Source organism: Salvia hispanica, chromosome 1, assembly GCF_023119035.1.
Source record: "Salvia hispanica cultivar TCC Black 2014 chromosome 1, UniMelb_Shisp_WGS_1.0, whole genome shotgun sequence".
NCBI classification, from domain to species: Eukaryota; Viridiplantae; Streptophyta; class Magnoliopsida; order Lamiales; family Lamiaceae; genus Salvia; species Salvia hispanica.
This window is the reverse complement of record NC_062965.1, coordinates 51,415,159-51,432,580: the sequence shown is the minus strand read 5'-3', so window position 1 is coordinate 51,432,580 and position 17,422 is coordinate 51,415,159. Positions and strand designations below refer to the sequence as shown.

At 35.6% G+C, this 17,422-nt stretch overlaps 2 protein-coding genes across 2 annotated transcripts; both read left to right on the top strand.

Annotated features, from left to right (window-relative positions):
- Positions 1–3,241: 3,241 nt before the first annotated feature.
- Positions 3,242–7,410, top strand: LOC125201487 (probable protein phosphatase 2C 12). The gene is made up of 10 exons (XM_048099629.1): positions 3,242–3,415; positions 3,793–4,138; positions 4,567–4,738; positions 5,266–5,419; positions 5,496–5,559; positions 5,638–5,745; positions 5,974–6,099; positions 6,181–6,419; positions 6,634–6,836; positions 6,930–7,410. The coding sequence occupies exons 2-10, from the start codon at positions 3,938–3,940 to the stop codon at positions 6,956–6,958; spliced, it is 1,296 nt and encodes a 431-aa protein (XP_047955586.1). The 5' UTR covers positions 3,242–3,415; positions 3,793–3,937; the 3' UTR covers positions 6,959–7,410.
- Positions 7,411–11,156: 3,746 nt separating this feature from the next.
- Positions 11,157–12,145, top strand: LOC125201488 (BRI1 kinase inhibitor 1-like). The gene has a single exon (XM_048099630.1). The coding sequence runs from the start codon at positions 11,267–11,269 to the stop codon at positions 12,128–12,130; it is 864 nt and encodes a 287-aa protein (XP_047955587.1). The 5' UTR covers positions 11,157–11,266; the 3' UTR covers positions 12,131–12,145.
- The last annotated feature ends 5,277 nt before the right edge of the window (positions 12,146–17,422 follow it).

Here is a 17,422-nt window from a genome sequence, read left to right as displayed (position 1 = left end):
ATTCACTTTCCACTTTACTAACAAAACCCATTTCCTTAAATCTCGAGCCGAAAAATTTGTGCTCACTTATCTTGGGACGGATGGAGTAATATAGAGCGAATAATATTAAACAAAAAATTACGAATATTGCTCGGACAAAATATGAAGCAAATTTTAATACTTTCCCCGTTCCATTGTAATAGAGGCATTTCATTTTGCGTACTCGTTTTGAAAAAATAATTATAAATAGTTAAAGTGGAGAAAAAGTAAAGTAAGAGAGAGAATATTATAGATAAGACTCTTCTCTACATCATTCTTTCTCTTACTTTACTTTTTCTCCATTTTAACTATTTATAATTATTTTTTCAAAACGAGTGTGCAAAATGGAATGCCTCTATTACTATGGAACGGAGGGAGTAGAAAAGAAAAGGAAAAAAACTTTATATTTGCGGTGAGATCACGCGCTGAAGACGCGATTGGACGTCTTAGATGGGGAAGGAGTGTAAAAGCCGCCGCAGATTTCGGGAGGCAATTTCAGTCGTCGGCCCACTTAAGGTCAACGTCAAACCCTGCTGTCACCCATTTTTTTTTTTTAATTTTGCTTTGATAAATTTAAATAATCTGGTTTTTATGTAAAGTGAATTTTTTTACTAATGCTTTGTGTATGAAATGTTTTTAAATTAAGCCAACTATAATCTCACAGTTCAAACAGATATTGTATAGATAACGTTCATGAAATAATGAAAAATAATACTCCCTCCGTTCACCATTAGGAGTCCCATTAATGAGCGACACGAGTTTTAAGAAATGTTAAGAACAGTGGGTGGAAAAAAGTTAGTGGAATAAGGGTCCCACTTGTATATATTAGTTTTAAATGAAATATGAGTGAAATGAGTTAGTGGAAGGTGGGACCCTATTACCATTTATGGTAAAAGTGAATCGGAACTCTTATTCGCGGACGGACTAAAATGGAAAAACGAGACTCCTATTCGCGGACGGAGGGAGTAGTCAACTATGAATAAGTTTGGTAATACTAATACATGGAAGCAAAACACGTTTAGTGAAGATTTTCATGCAAATTAATCAATTCTGATCGGCCAATTCTCAAGTCACCATATTCATCTATATAATTAATGGGTCCACACCTTCATACATATATTTCAATTTGACTTCATCACCATGTCTTATCTATTTTCTTTCGTTCGAGTTTATCTGGATTTTCTGAATGAGTAAACTTAATATATACTATAATATTGTTTAATTAAGAAAACAATTTTTATTACCAGAGTTGTTAGGATCGTCGACTGCTTCGATTTTATCAAGAGTTTTAATCTCGCGAAAGGTAAAAGTTTCACTTTTGTGAAATACAGTTGGAAAGCAATAACTTCATAGTACTATATAAATAAAAATGAAATAATTTTAAGATTTTGGAAAACAAGATATAATGGTCAATCTCATTTTCTTTATATATATTGTTTATTTGAATTCATGTACAAGTAGTTGGTTTTGACTCATTCTAAATGTGGAAATGTTTTAACTTCATACGTGATTGAGACACAATTTCTATTTTGATAATATTTCCAAGCATAAAGGTTAATTGCAAAACATTATAGAAATCTACTTTTTAAATCATTATCGTGTAATCTTGTACAATCATAACTTACAAACATTATTAATCTTGCCACCTCAGTTTTTATGACAAATTCGCCAAAACATTAACAATTACACGACTCTATAAAACTCAAATCAAAACAGATTATTTTTAATGACCCACATCACCCAATATTTCTAGGACATTTATCATCCTAGATTTTGAACTAATTATTGAAAAAAATTTATTTGATAAATTTTGGTCCATTTTGCAAATTTTAAAATTGCTTGAAAATCACCATGTTTACTGTTGAACGCAATTCTCAAGACGGAATATTCAGGTCGCCTATGTTTAAATACATGTCTCAAGTTAATGATGCATTGGAGCAACTGTCAATTGTGTTGTTAGACGAATTAAAATTTGATCAAATTTTATGATTTTCCATCTATTTGTCCCTATCCCTTTTCCTTTTTCTTGAAAACATAACAATTAAATCGCAATGTCTATTTGTAATTTCCTCCTATTAAAATGAAATTATATACTAAGAGACCAAATTTGATCAAACTTTGTGATGTTTTCCGTCCATTTGTCCCTAGCCCTTTTTCCTTTTTTTGGAACACATAACAATTAAATCCCAATTTCTATTTGTAGTGTACCCTAATTCAATCTATCGTTTTTCACTCTGTAAATATATGTCCATGTAAATACTTAAATCCAATAAAAAAAAGTGATGAAGATAAAAACGTGTTCTCCAAAAAATAAATTGGGAAAGTGCTGAAATAGTTTGAACGTGACGCGCCAACAAAGACATAGTGGAAGCGGAAAACATAAAGAAAATGAATGAATAAATAAATAAATTATTTTCACAGCTCAGATTCCAGCTTTCCAATTTGCCAAACAAAAGCATTTTCGTTTGGGACAATTGTCACTCGTCAAATCATGCACATGGCAACTAATATCATACTGAAAAATAAAATAAAACTTTGCAAAATGCAAACAACAACAAAAATCCACACGTTTTCCTATTTTTTAACTCATATTTCGATTATTATAATTTAATAAACGATTATTTATTTATAATATCACTAAGAATATGTCATTTCGTACTTGTCCTATATGACCAAATTTGACAAAAAAATTAAGTTGAGTTAATAGACGAAGAAGTTTGCATGGATGCAGCGATCAGATACGTGACACGAACAGACGTAGAAAAGAATATTGGTATAAACACTCATTATTACTTACTTACATTCACACACACAAAATTAAATTAACGTAAAATTTACCTTTTTACATTATTTCATCGTCTCTTATACCATACCATCCTTCTGTACTTAAATTGCTCCGTTCTTCCGTCTTTTTATACTCTTCCTAATGTTCAAGCAACTTCGACAAATTCGATACTAGAAAATAAATAAATAGATAGAGAGAATGGTAGCGACTTAAGTCCGTCGGTCGTCGTAGTCCAGTAGTCCCCGTCACAAAATGTGGTTGAACATCAATATCGAAGAACTAAATTAAGATTAGAGATAGAAATAAACTTGCGAGAACGAAAAAAATAAATTTACTTAATTCGTGATTACTATTTTATTTTTAGATTCTACACTCAAAATGAAGTTATTTAGTAATTTCCAATTTTCCTTCATCACATTAATAACATCCAAATTAATAAATGAAACATTGGATTCATGACCGTCCCCTCTAAAATTAGTACCATCAATTTGCCGAACAGCATCTTCAATTTAGCTCTCTCTCTCTCTCTGAGAATTGAGATTCGGTTGAATGCACAAGAATCGATTTTTCTGCACCCAACGACGCCGGGATCTGCGTTTCAACCCAACAACGGTATTTTCTTCGATCATTCGCGCTTTTTTTCTGGGCGATTTTGTTTCTAATTTTTAATTTGTTTTTGTATGTTAGCAATCAATAAATGTGGCAGACCAATCAATCACCCATTCATCCGTTTTGCTCTTTTTAAATCCGCATTGTGCCGTCTTTTCATAAAAATCTAATCTTTGGATGATTCTTATGCTCTTTCGTGTTGGGTTTTCCGGAAATGAGAGAGGATCTTGTTCGTATCGTTTGTCTTTCTCTTCGATTGCGCCGAGAAAACGAATTCGATTTATCCCCCTTTTGCTTTGATCATTGCAATTGTGTGTGATGGTGGATTTGTTTGATGACAATTTCTTGTTTTTTTGTTGATTGGGGTTTTGTTTCTGTAGGATTTGTGTTGATTGAATCCGGTGGAATTGGCAGTGAATAAGAGAAAAGAGGGGTTTTGTTGTTCTGTAAAAAGGGATTTCTATTTAGGGATTTGGTGAAGGAAAAAAAGGTTGGGAGGGAAAGGGGAATCTGTTAGTGTTAGGAATGTTGACAAAGAGTGGCGACCATCAGACGGTCCCTTTATCTGTGTTGCTGAAACGGGAGCTTGCCAATGAGAAGGTTGAGAGGCCGGAGCTTACGCACGGCCAGGCCAGTCAGAGCAAGAAGGGCGAGGACTTGACTTTTATCAAGACCGAATGCCAACGGGTTTTGGGCGATGGAGTCACCACATATTCTGTTTATGCGGTATAACGTCACACCTTTTGCCTCTATTTATTGCATCAGTGTAGTTGTTGGTTCTTGTCGTGTAGTATTGGATTCTTCATTTGTTGTGTTCTTTATGATATTAGCTGATTCTTCGTGATGTATGGTTTTTGATACTCGGGAAAGGGATGGAATAAGATTGGAACAGCAAGTATAAGACTAGAAATCAGAGTTCAATGACATCAAAGAAATTGCTGAGTATCCTGCAGTTCGCTTCGTATCATAAATTCATGTTCTCTTTTCACAGGTGCCTTTTCTCGTGAAAGGTAGAATTTTGTCGGGGATTTGAATGTGCAAATCATGCTTTAGCTCTCAGTTTTTTACACTTGCTTTATGGTGCTCGTGTTGCTTCTTTTTTTCCCTCTTGTTTCTCATCGATATTATTAATTTTGCCAAATTCTTGTTTGCAGTTATTCGATGGTCACAATGGATCTGCAGCTGCAATCTATTCGAAGGAGAATCTCCTAAATAATGTTGTGAATGCTATTCCACAAGATCTTAACAGTGAAGAGTGGGTAGCAGCTTTGCCCCGAGCTTTAGTTGCAGGGTTTGTGAAAACCGACAAAGATTTCCAGGAAAGAGGTACGAGTGTTTTTCTAGCACATAATCTGACAGAGTAGGGTTTAGGTGAAGCATTTATTGTACGGAAAATTTATTCATATCGGACAATTTAGAAGTCGAGCTGGATCCATTAGCATGTCAAAATTGAAACAGTTTTGGAATTTTTCTAATTCAGTAATGAAAGCTTTTAGAAAACTGTTATAGTATTAACTGTTTGTATCCACATATTAATGGGAACTAGTAAAACATCCAGCTTTAAACCTTGTTCAAACGACGTTTCATTTATTGCTTATCCAGATAAAGAAAATACTTTTTCAAGACGATTTCCTCGCATATTTTGCCAATTTTCTATTAGAATCCTGCTTCAGAAGTGTATATAGTGCCAAATCAAGATTTTTTTATTGTCGAATACCTAATAAATGACTTAGGTCGATGGGACTTCAAATAACCTCGTTCGCTTTAAATATTACTGTTTGCATATGGCACAATGCCGTAATACACACTCTCTCTCTGCAACTGGGTGCTAATTCTCGCATTTTTTTTCTCAGCCCAAACTTCAGGAACAACGGTAACCTTTGTAATAATTGAGGGATGGGTCTTAACCGTTGCTTCAGTTGGCGATTCTCGTGGTGTGCTTGAATCAGCTGAAGGGTCGATATATTATCTCTCAGCAGATCATAGACTTGACTGCAGTGAAGAAGAGTAAGCACGCCAATTTGCAATTTCCGTGGTATTTTCTTTTACTATAAATCCAGTTCTCTGATTGTCGATGGAACAGGAGGGAACGGATAACTGCAAGTGGTGGTGAAGTTGGACGCCTTAATACCGGAGCTGGCACAGAGGTATGTACACTTAGGATTCCCTTTCCAATTGGTCGAGATATCAATTTTGAATGTTACGGATGCTTTGGTGCTATGTAGATTGGTCCATTGAGATGTTGGCCCGGTGGCTTGTGTCTTTCACGATCCATTGGTGACTTGGATGTCGGGGAGTACATAGTTCCCGTACCTCATGTGAAGCAAGTCAAGGTTTGTTTGCTTCATCACATACCTATCTTTCTCTCTGATTTTAAATTTATACTGCTGCTTCACAACCTTGTTATGAGCCAATGGCTAGTAAAATAATTGAATGGAATTTAAACACGATGGAGGGAGTACTACTTATTTCGATGTTCTTGTTGGTCATTTGATATCTTTTTCTTGAAACTATAATGCAAACTATGTCTTTAGCTAAACCATTTCATTTGTGAAATGCAGCTATCATCAACTGGTGGGAGGCTTATTATCTCGAGCGACGGTGTTTGGGATGCGTTATCTGCGGAAACAGCTTTTGAGTGTTGTAGAGGAATGCCACCGGATGCTGCAGCCTCTCAGATTGTCAAAGTAATTTATATTCATGTTTTTTTACGAATTTCATATCTCACGTTAATATGGTTATCTGAATTTCCGTTATCGTACGTGCAGGAAGCTGTACAGGTGAAGGGGCTTAGAGATGATACAACGTGTATTGTTGTAGACATACAACTTCCCGAGAAGAACGAGCCGCCAAAAGTACCCCCTAAGAAGCAAGGGAAACGAGGCATAAAGTCCATGTTTCGGAAAAAGTCGTCAGAGTCGACTTCTCTCCCAAGCAAGGAAGAACACATTGAGCCAGAGATGGTGGAGGAAATGTTCGAGGAAGGATCGGCCTTCCTATCGGAAAGGTATGAATGATTTTGTATAAAATATTTATATTTCTAAAACGAGGGAGTCTTGTGTCAAACCGTCTGATGTACCTATGCACGGATCCAAACACAAACAAAATTACAATTAGACCACCGAATATGGACTTGGATCCGGGGTACTGTTTGACGGATCTTGACCTTTCAGACGACGATCAGTGTTCTTAATTTGCTTCATTCGTTGTGTGGTACAAAGGTTGGATTCGAAGTACCCGGTGTGCAACATGTTCAAGCTGTTTGTATGTGCGGTTTGTCAAGCGGAGATAAAACCGGGAGAGGGCATTTCAATACACTCGGGAACAGCTGATACGAAAAAGTTACGGCCTTGGGACGGCCCCTTCCTCTGCTCGAGCTGCCAAGAGAAGAAAAACGCCATGGAAGGGAAAAGAGCTTCCGGAGGTAAACCTTCACTTCATTGCTCAACTCGATGGAAAACTCTTAACATGTTCTTGCAACGCATTCATTTCTTTCGTATTTCCCTTTTTTTACCAGCTTCAAGATACAGTAGTGGAAGTGACTAGTCGATCTCGTTCATCCCTCAGAAAACGAGTGCTCAAACCGATTATAACTGCAAAGGCCGTTGCATGACAAGATCAAAACTACCATCTGTTGCTATAATCTAATAGTTGGAACCCCTATTGTGAATAGCTAAGACGAAGGCCGTGTTTTTTACTTTTTTTGGGTTTGGACTTGAAGATGAAGATGATCAACGAACCCTAAAACGAGTAAGTCTTCTTGTGTACAATCGTCGTAGAATATACCAGAGATAACTTATTTGTTGATCGAGTTCATTATTTACTCAAATACACTCTTTCCCCTCACATAGCTAACAAGTGAAAAGCTATCACCATTGTAATATTTGTCACATAGAATGTTTTAATAGGGTTTTACTTTGTCTTAGACAACATTTCTTGGTGTAACATTGTTTTATATTCTTTCTTCTATGATTAAAGAAGCCAAACATTCACAATTACTAGCTCACTTTGATGTCTATACTTCAAAAGGGAAGTCGTCGTGTCAGACCGTCTGATTGGTCAAGATCCGGATCTGGATTTTGGCACATCAGAAGGTCTGACACGTTTTGTGTACTTTCAAATGTGCGAGATGTCGTTGTCGAGATTGGTTCATTTGTTGCATAAAACTGTAAAGGCATATCTCTTTGCACCTTTTTGACTTGATAGTGACAAAGGAAGAATAATTATGCACTAAAACTTACTCCCTTTCATGGATTGAAAGATCAAATGGTCCTTCTATCATCCCAACTCGTGGTTGCCGAACCTCTTAGATAAATCGATCTTTAGCTAGTCTTCCGTGTCGTGCTCAGATACACCGCGTTCCTCGGTTGCAAATAGTGTTTCATCTTTTGTGGAGAAGCAATTGCATATGAGATATCACAGTCATGCCTTATGCTTTTTGCAATAGGCACTAAAAAATGCTAGTGAATTCCCTTTGGACAGAAGGGAAAAAGGTGTCTTAAGGAAGACAAAGGCAGCAAGCAACGTGAAATAAGACAATAAACTTTGCTCTTATCTCATTTTGATTGATACCAAATGTTTTTATGAGTGGTTTGAGTGACTCTGCCCACCCAAAATAAATAATGCATCCATGATTGGGATGTCGACGTTAACTATGCAAACAATTTTCCTACAACAAGAGGGTCTCAAGGATCCAATGGCGGATCCAGAAAACGGACCTGTGGGGTCGTATTTGAGTGAAGAAGGGAATTGCTGGCGTTTGGAGGTAGAAGTGATATGGTGGCCGTTGGCAATGTAGGTCATCCCCTTACACAGTTTTCGTAGATATCATTGGATCCAGGAAATATAACTTGTGGGATCATACATAGTGAAGAAGGTCGTCGCCAACATCGCAAGGTTGGGGGGGTACAAATGTGTCCTCCCCATTTTGTGGAAGACAGTAACCTATCCTCTTTCGCAGTTTTGCTGAAGATGCCATGCCATATATTGAATACTGAGGAATATCCCGAGTATCGTGCAAGACAACTAAGTACACCTCAAGGTGCTACTGAGGAACTGTAGATAGAGAACGAAAGTGAACCACAATTCCGAAGGATTAGGGCAGAGTTCTCGTATTGTGGAGTTGATGACAACTTCAAAATGATTGAATTTAATGGAGTATTTTTACTCTCATGGGTCGACAATGGGGTCTGTCAAAAGCTATTCATGCATGTTTATAGTGGGGACAAAGTGGTCCTTTTCGGACAAGGAATCATTTGCATTAATGCTAGACATTATTAGTTGGTGCAATATCCATTCGAATCTCTGAAATATAGAGACTTGAAATTCAGCCACCACCAAATATCTTCATCATCCAAGATTTCTTATTGGCATCATAATTCATACTAGAACCTTTTTTGCTTTTGTTTACTCTAGTTTCATATTAATTTTTAAATGCCTACCATTTTTCTTGTTTTAAATTCTTCTCACAATAATCAAGTTAACTGCTTTGCTGCATATTTTGTAATTTATGTTTGGAACTTTTCCTTCGACTTTAAGCTATAATGCGAGACACTATTACTCTCTGCTGGATAAGGTTGACGGACATCTTACACCCATTTGCTATTTTGTTTTTCCTTTATTCGCCATCTGCTTTTCTTTTTATAATGATTTTGGACAATATGTTCATTTTTTCCTATGTTAATTTTATTTCCTTTTGTAATCGTTTATATTCTGCTTTTGTATAATAAACTCTACTGCTCGCCCTTCTTTTTGGCTTGAACATGATAACACATTAAAAAAAAACATATATATGTGGATTAACATTTTTATATACACCATCATGTAATATTATAATAATACAGTACACCCATTTATAACAATTTACGGATCGTACAAGATCAATGTTCCAGATAGATTCCTATCTACTAAGAGTAATTTTTTATTTAGATCGATTAGATAATAATAAGAGAAGAGACATGTGTTATTGTTGCACTTTCCTCGTAAATAGAGGAAACAATTATTTTGAAGTAGGGAATGCATAAGGGGGATGGATCATAATAAGATAGCAAGTAAGAAACTTCCTTTTGCATTATTTTGGAAGATTTAGATAACATAATTGTTTCATTTAATTGAGTACAAGTTGTAATCATACCCTAATAATTGTTAATTCACCGCCATCTCCTCAAACTTATACACCTTGTTAATTGTGTTTTTTTTTATGGATAATAAACAGAAACTTTTAGAAGCTGCGTTACTACTCAAACTCGATATCTTTGACCTCGAATATTAATAGCTCTACCAGACAACACACACTTGTTTGGCGTTATTACATTGACGCACGAGATTGAATACAAGACTGAAACAACACACTACTAATATAATAGTCAATGACAGATTCAAGTGGGGTTGAGGGTTGACTAATTCCACCCTCGACCCATGATCCCACAAACTTTACTAAATTTGTCTTTGGAGTTGCCGTCACCATCCTATGTGACAGCTCCACTCCCAACTTTCATTTTTCGTCCACCACCCCCTAGCTTAGTCTTCTGTTGTCGGTGGCAACCTTCACTGTCTTCGATCTCAGGAGTTCCGTTTCATGGATCTGAGTCATGGTAGCTTCAATCAATTTAAGTACTATGTGACTGGTCTCTTCCTCAAAATGAATAAAATATCTAGATTCTATTGCTAGGAATTCCATAACACTCTATAACCGAAACGATATTTTGTTCTATGCAAATAAATGACATTTGAAAAAAATATGATATAAACGTACATGGTAGTCAACAATAAGACAATGATGTGTCGCAACACCAAATTTAAAGAAATTTAAATGAATAGTTTTAATTTAGAAACTACTTTATATTTAATCTTTCTTGAAATTATTATCTATTTTTGGTACATATATGAGCGTGACTCTATTTATTTTCATTTCTCCAAATAATCAATTAAGCATAAAATGTCTTTACCCTCGTGCTTATCTATAGTCAAAGAAAGACAAATTAATCTCAATTTTCAAAGTTTTTTTGTCATCTAGCAAGACTAAATAAAAACACACATGAAAGTTGAAGCCTAAATTTAAATATCTACTTTACTAATCCACGAAACTATGAAAGTGGAGTAGTAGATAACTACAAAAAGAACTCAACAAAGCCTGTTATCATATCACTTTTAGTCTTTAATATTCACGACCTATTTCATAGTATCTTGTTTTCCCAACCTCAGATTCTTCTCGAATGAATAGTTTTCTTCTAGAGTTTGCAAATACACCACAAATTAAATGCCTCATTAAATTTAATCTTATTTACTACCAAAGTGAAAAATTTTACTCTTTATATAAGGAATATGCATTGGAGGGGAGGGCAGATGAGAAATTTGACATTATTTCAATGAGAGCGTAGTAATATGCCTCTATACGTTTAATAACTTTAAACCTTTTTCAACTACTTTTCTCTATGTCTTTTATTTGATCAAATTACTTATTAAAATATGTGCCAATCCTAAAAAGTCTATTTCTATCGGACGAAGAAAGTAATATAAAACACTTAATGATACTATATGTTCAATATGGAAATATGGATATGCAATAGATTAATCTTCCTCAAAATAAGTAGATGACTATAGTAATTAAAAGGTTTTAGCTTCCAAAATGTGACCCCACTATCATTGGTTCCATTATACATCCACCACATGCCCCCTTGCCAAAATATGCCAAATCCCATATTATATAATTGGTACACTTTTCATGCATAACACAATTTTTAGATATAGAGAAGACAACATTCCCCATTTTCTTGCAAATTATCGATATCCTTCTCAAATTAATTAGGTAGCCTTGAAATTTTGTTGGTCTTAAATCACCAAGAAAATTCCATCATGAAAGCACAACATCCTAATGAGGCACAACCAAACGTACAACCCAAAAAGCACCACGTACACCTCAACCAAACCCCGGCGCCTGCGCCGGCGCCGCCGTCTCCTCCGCATGAATTCTCCTTCGCCATCTCCCTTCACCCGCCGGCCGCCGCGAAACCCTCTCCTCCGCCGTTTGCTGCCGCAATCGACCTATCACCGGCCGACGATATCTTCTTCCACGGCCACCTCCTCCCCCTCCACCTCCTCCACCACCTCCCCGTCTCGCCGCGCTCCTCCACCACCTCCCTCGACAGCTTCAATCTTCCAATTAAAGAGCTATCAAAAAATAATAACAACAACAACGAAGAAAAGAGCCGCCACGTGGCGGAAGGGAAGGAGGGAGGGAAATCAAAATCCTTCTCTCTCCTCGGAATCCATAAAAAGGAGAGAGAAGACGACGGCGACTGCAACAGCAACAGCAACAACGATAATCGCAATAATCAGCAATCAACGGAGAAGAAGCGGATATCGAGATTCGAGCTGATCAAGCGGTACGTGCGATTCGTGGCGGCGTTCCTGTCGCCGGCGCGGCGGCGCCGGCGGAGCTCCGGCGAGATTTTCCGGCAGCAGCCGTATTCGTATTCGGGGAATATTCGGGTTAGAAAGAGGGGGAGCATGATGAGGGGGCGGAGGGGCGAATTCTCGGCGCCGGCGTCGATGAGGACCTCGCCGGGGAACAGCGGGCTGCTGGTGGCGAGTGGCGCCGCCACTCCGACGGGGAAGAGCGATAGCACAATGGAGGAGCTCCAGGCGGCGATTCAGGCGGCGATAGCTCATTGTAAGAAGTCTCATGCTGTGGAAGATAAAAGCAAGATGCAGCCATAATTTTATTTTATTGTTTTTTAACTATTATTGTAGAGATTAATTAAATTGAATTTTCAACTTTGCATAGTTTAAATTTATTGTAAAAATTGTTACATGAGAAAATAAAAATAGATATGTTGAGGTACACACAATACGATGTTTTAGTAATAGTGACAATCCACAAAATGGAATTTGCGCGAACGGTGGTGGAATCGATTTATGGATCAGTTTTTCGATGGTATTTATGGACTAACGGTGGGGTTGGTCGATCCTACCTACTGTCCCACTCTACTTAGAACTGTTACTATTTGGTACTATGAATAATTGACATATCATTATCGATGGCAATATTTTTTGAGAGACAAGTAGATTATATTATACGATGATGATGAATTCTAGTTGATTATATATAGTGTTGAAGCATACATAGTTACGTTAATTTTGTTTTGTAAGATTCTTATTAGGGAAGAGTGGTGGTGTGATGAATGGATGGTTAACACAAGCACAAAATGTGCAAGGTACTTATTATACTTCTTTAAAAATGAAAAATAAAACGGTAACCATTATGCATTAAAGTTATTGTTAAAAATTCACCCTTTGATTTACATATTAAATCTTTAGATTATAATCAATACACATGTACCAATATGCATAGATCTATATAGTTTTCTAGTGGCATTAGTTATATACAGAATAAAACTATGAAAATTAAAAAATATACTACTAATATTATTGTTATTGTTGTTGTTATCATGAATATTACTACTATTATTTGAAGTAAAATATGCTAGGTTAAACTCTTATTGAATTTTTTTCCCTCTAGTATATTTCATGAGATGAGAAATTGTGCATGAAAATTATAAATGAGAATACAATAGGTTAGTTCATAAAATCTAGTCTTCATGCCAAAAAAACCCTTAAAATCCAATATTTAAAGACTAGAAAAAGAGCTACGTGTCGAAAATGTTGAATGATAGTATCAAAATATCGATCTAATTAGTCAAACATAATTCATCATGACAAAAAAATAAATGAATCTTACACGTAACGAAATATATTATGAATGGCGTCGTACGTTTTGTTTGAAATTAACATTTCAAATGTGGCCTACATGATAGTAGTATTACCATTTGCAATGTGGAAATTCTGAAAATTTAATAGTCCCCACATATATGTAAATCGTTGAAAATAAATTCGACGTGTGCAGTTTTTTTGAAATATTTATTTTTATGGTTTAGGAAAATATGTACACCATAAAAACAATATTTGTTTACTAGTCGATGCATTGATTTAGTAGATTTAATTGTGCCCACGTGTATTTAATTAATTAATCCGTTATCCAAACTTAATTAACTCGATATTAAAAAGTCTCAGTATGTAACTGATCTTTTACTGGCTAAAAAAACGATTAAACTATTTTTTATTCAATTACAGTTATTAGTGATCATGGGACTAAGTTTATTTCATCAAATATGATAATAAGACTTTAGTAGTGACTATTTTTTATAGTACTACATTTTGAAAAGAGTAAAAGCGAGAAAATTGTAACAACGAAACGAGTAAATATCATTTGGCCCAAGAAAGGAATTTTCGTAAAAAGATGGATTGAGGATTTGACGTCTTGTATTTAAATAATGAAATGGGATGTGAATATATCTTTCCCAAAGGAAATTAAATTGACACAAATTTGAAACGTTAAAACTTTGTAAAGACGATTTATTTATTTAATGCAATATATACGAATATTAGGCTCAATTTAATTTGACATGGATTTTAAAAAATATAAACTTAAGAAATATATAATAAAAAGTGAATGAAAAATATAATGGAAAGTGAGGTATGTGATCAAATACTAACTAATTTAAAGTAATAACTAATACTAGTAAATAATAACTAATATCAATTTTGTATGTTAAAAATATTAACACAAATGCATAAATTTTATTAATGTTCTTGTGTTGATAAACTTATGTTTTTGTGTTGATATTTAAATTTACATGTTGTATTGATATAATTATGTCTTTGTATTGATACTTTTAATACACAGAATTGAAAGTTATTCGTTATTACTATAAATTAATTAGCGCACTGGCGCAACTATCTTTATATACTTAGTTTTAATAAAATACAAGTGAGAAAAAATTAGTGGAATTCAGACTAAATTACAAAAGTAGTAAAAGAAATTAATTAAACATTTTGTTGATGGGCGGTTGAAAATGACAAAATCGGCGGACTTAAGGTTGTCTCTTTGTCCCGATAAATATGACACATTTACTTTTCGGCACGAGAGAAAACGTTTCTTTTCCAGTTAATAAATGCTTAATTAATAACTAATTAATTAATTAGTAAAAAAAGTGCTCGTATCAATTAGTACCTGTATTACATGAAAAATCACATCCTATTTAGAATTCCATCAAATATTTGCGATTGGAAATCAAATTAAATAATATATTAGAAAAGACATGCAAACCCAAAAATATTAAACAATCCTATATACAGTCTTCTTTACTTCGCCCACCTTTCTTCTCTCTAATAAACAGGCCACAAATGAAGTCCCTCTCGGCCGTGGATGCACCCTTGTTCAAACCATATTTAATGGTGAGTAAGTTTCTAAACCCTAATAAAATTTCTTTTACTATTTGATTAAAATAGTATACATGCGTTTTTCAACAAAATGTTCAAACCTATTTGTGAATGATCTTAATTCTTAGGTATAAATGTGATGGCTGGAGTAGGACTGCTCTCGACGCCTTACACGGTCAAAGTAGGCGGCTGGGCCAGCCTCTTCGTCCCCGTCCTCTTCCCCTTCATCTGCTGCTACACCGCAATTCTCATGAAGCATTGCTTCGAAAGTGCTCATGGTATACTCACCTTTCCTGATATGGGATATGCCGCCTTCGGGAGATGGGGCCACCTCTTCGTAGCAGTAAGTTGCTAGGGCGCATCCTTAATTAGAGTTATAACGTACATCCAATCTCGTACTGCCACGTGGCACGAAACATGCAGTAATGTAAACTCTAAATGCAATATTGTGAAGATCAAATAATTGCTCATATAAAGGCAGCTTCCAGAACACTATACTCATTCAAGAGTGTCACAAGATACAAGGGTAAGTCAAGGATTCATGTAAAACAAAAATGAATTAAAGCTCGATAGAGAGCGCAGTTCTGGAAGGAGTCAATGAGTCTGAAAACGAACTCTTTTGGTCTGTCAAATAAGCCTCGAAACCCACTGCTGAAACTGTGTATTTGTTAACAATTGAAAACTTTACTCTAAAGTTCTATTCTTTGATTCTAAAATGAGTTTCGCAACCAAATCTTGTTTCTATAGATGTAACGACCCGCCCATCTAGGGTATAATAAATGCGGCGATCGTTAACTAGGCGGACTTAAATGCATCAAAGTTCATAGGCTAGGGTTCCATTTAAAAAGGGATTTATCCAAAGCATTAAATGAACAACTAAATATGAAAAGAAATAATGCCTTAGCAATGAAATCCAACAAAAGGTTATCACAATAAATGCTTATCAAGGTTTCCCAAAATATTCTCAACGATTCCATATCCAAAATATTCCCACGAATTTAAAAGTATTCAACCCAACCAAAGATCACAAGTTTCATAATATAGCGGAAGCGATCAAGAGAGAAGTGAGGCTATGTATGGAGACACAACGACACTTAAAATTCCAACAGATCATGATATTATTTTCTACTCAACACCGCCCCCCGCTCGCCACCACTCAACCTGCACATAGGGAAAACATATGCAGGGCTGAGTACTATAATCATACTTAGTGGGCTCATTGCCGAAAACAGTTTTATCACAAATATAGTTATTATCATGCCATTCTCAAGTGTCCATCGGGGTTTTAACTTTAGAAAGACCCGAGGCACCAAAATATTTTCTTTATCAAATATCACGGTCGCGCAACCATTTTTCTCATCGACGTTTACCATATCCTCATTCTACATGACAAGGAATGCGGCCGCAATCCAGGTCACTAGACCGGCCGACCCGTACGCTGAGCACTCGGTCTAACATTGGTGTACACTAACCCAAGTAGAGTTTGCGGCTCTACAAGGATCCGAATTCGATTAAATCAATAGTGGCATAGCCACGAGGGATAGGCACGACAAAACAAATCAAGGCATGATAACACATATCTCATTCTCATCAATATCAGTTTAGGACAATGTCCTTATTTTAAAAGAAAGCCCACCTCGTCGGCTTAGCTCGATAGTATTCTCTTCTCCTCGTTTATCACGCTGAGAGCGCGAAGTATCACCTTTAAATTAGGCGTATCACAAATCAGTTTCAATCATTGATTTCAAAATCATGCATGTTCCCATGTTTCCCTTTTTCCCATCGATAAATCTTTAATATCATCATCCAAAATCAAGGTATGATTAGCATATCATTTTTATTCAATTAACAACTCCAAATTCACCATTAAATCGTGTCACGCATGAGTGTTCCACACACACAACACACGCACACGATCACAACACATGTGCACGCCTCCCGAGGCGTGCACGCACACGCATACACGGCACACACACACACACATCCATGCATCCCAAAATTCATCAATTTATTTCCCCTTCACTCAATCTAAATGCATGTGGACTCAAGAACACCGATTAATCGGTAGAAGAAGAGGAGATCAAAGATTAAAGTACCTTTTCCAAAAGAATAATCGGTAGAAACAAGTTATAGCCTTGATTCTTCAATAAAATCTTGAACTCCAACTTGAATTCTTCTCAATTGATGAAGAAATCTTGAAGAAAACTTGAAGAAATTTTGGAGAGAGTGGGGAGAGAAGTTTCGAAATTTTTGGGAGAAGTGGGGCGCCGGTTTTGTGTGCTAGGGTTTGATCTCTCTCTCATATTTATAGAGTGCCAAATAATAATATCCAATAATTAAATAAATCAAGATTTGGAAGATTTGGTAGAGATATAGTAGAGATTGGCGTTAATTTGGTTGAGAAGCATGGGGATTTCGAAAATTATAGGCTATTTAATTAGCCTATAATTTAAATTCAAATATTTCACGGAGTAGAATAATATATCACGGAGCAAGAAAAATAATAATATTCTTCCCCAATTAAATGGAAAGTGGCGTGTAAAATCAATTCCTCCAAAAGGATTTAATATTAATCTTAATTTAATTAGGATATGGTAAGATCTCCTTAGATTTGGCAAGATATGCTAGGATATTTTAGCATATTTATATTTATTCATGGAAGAGTATAAATAAGGGATCAAAATATAATAACAATTCCTTTTTCCCAATAATATGAGATTTTCGAAAATC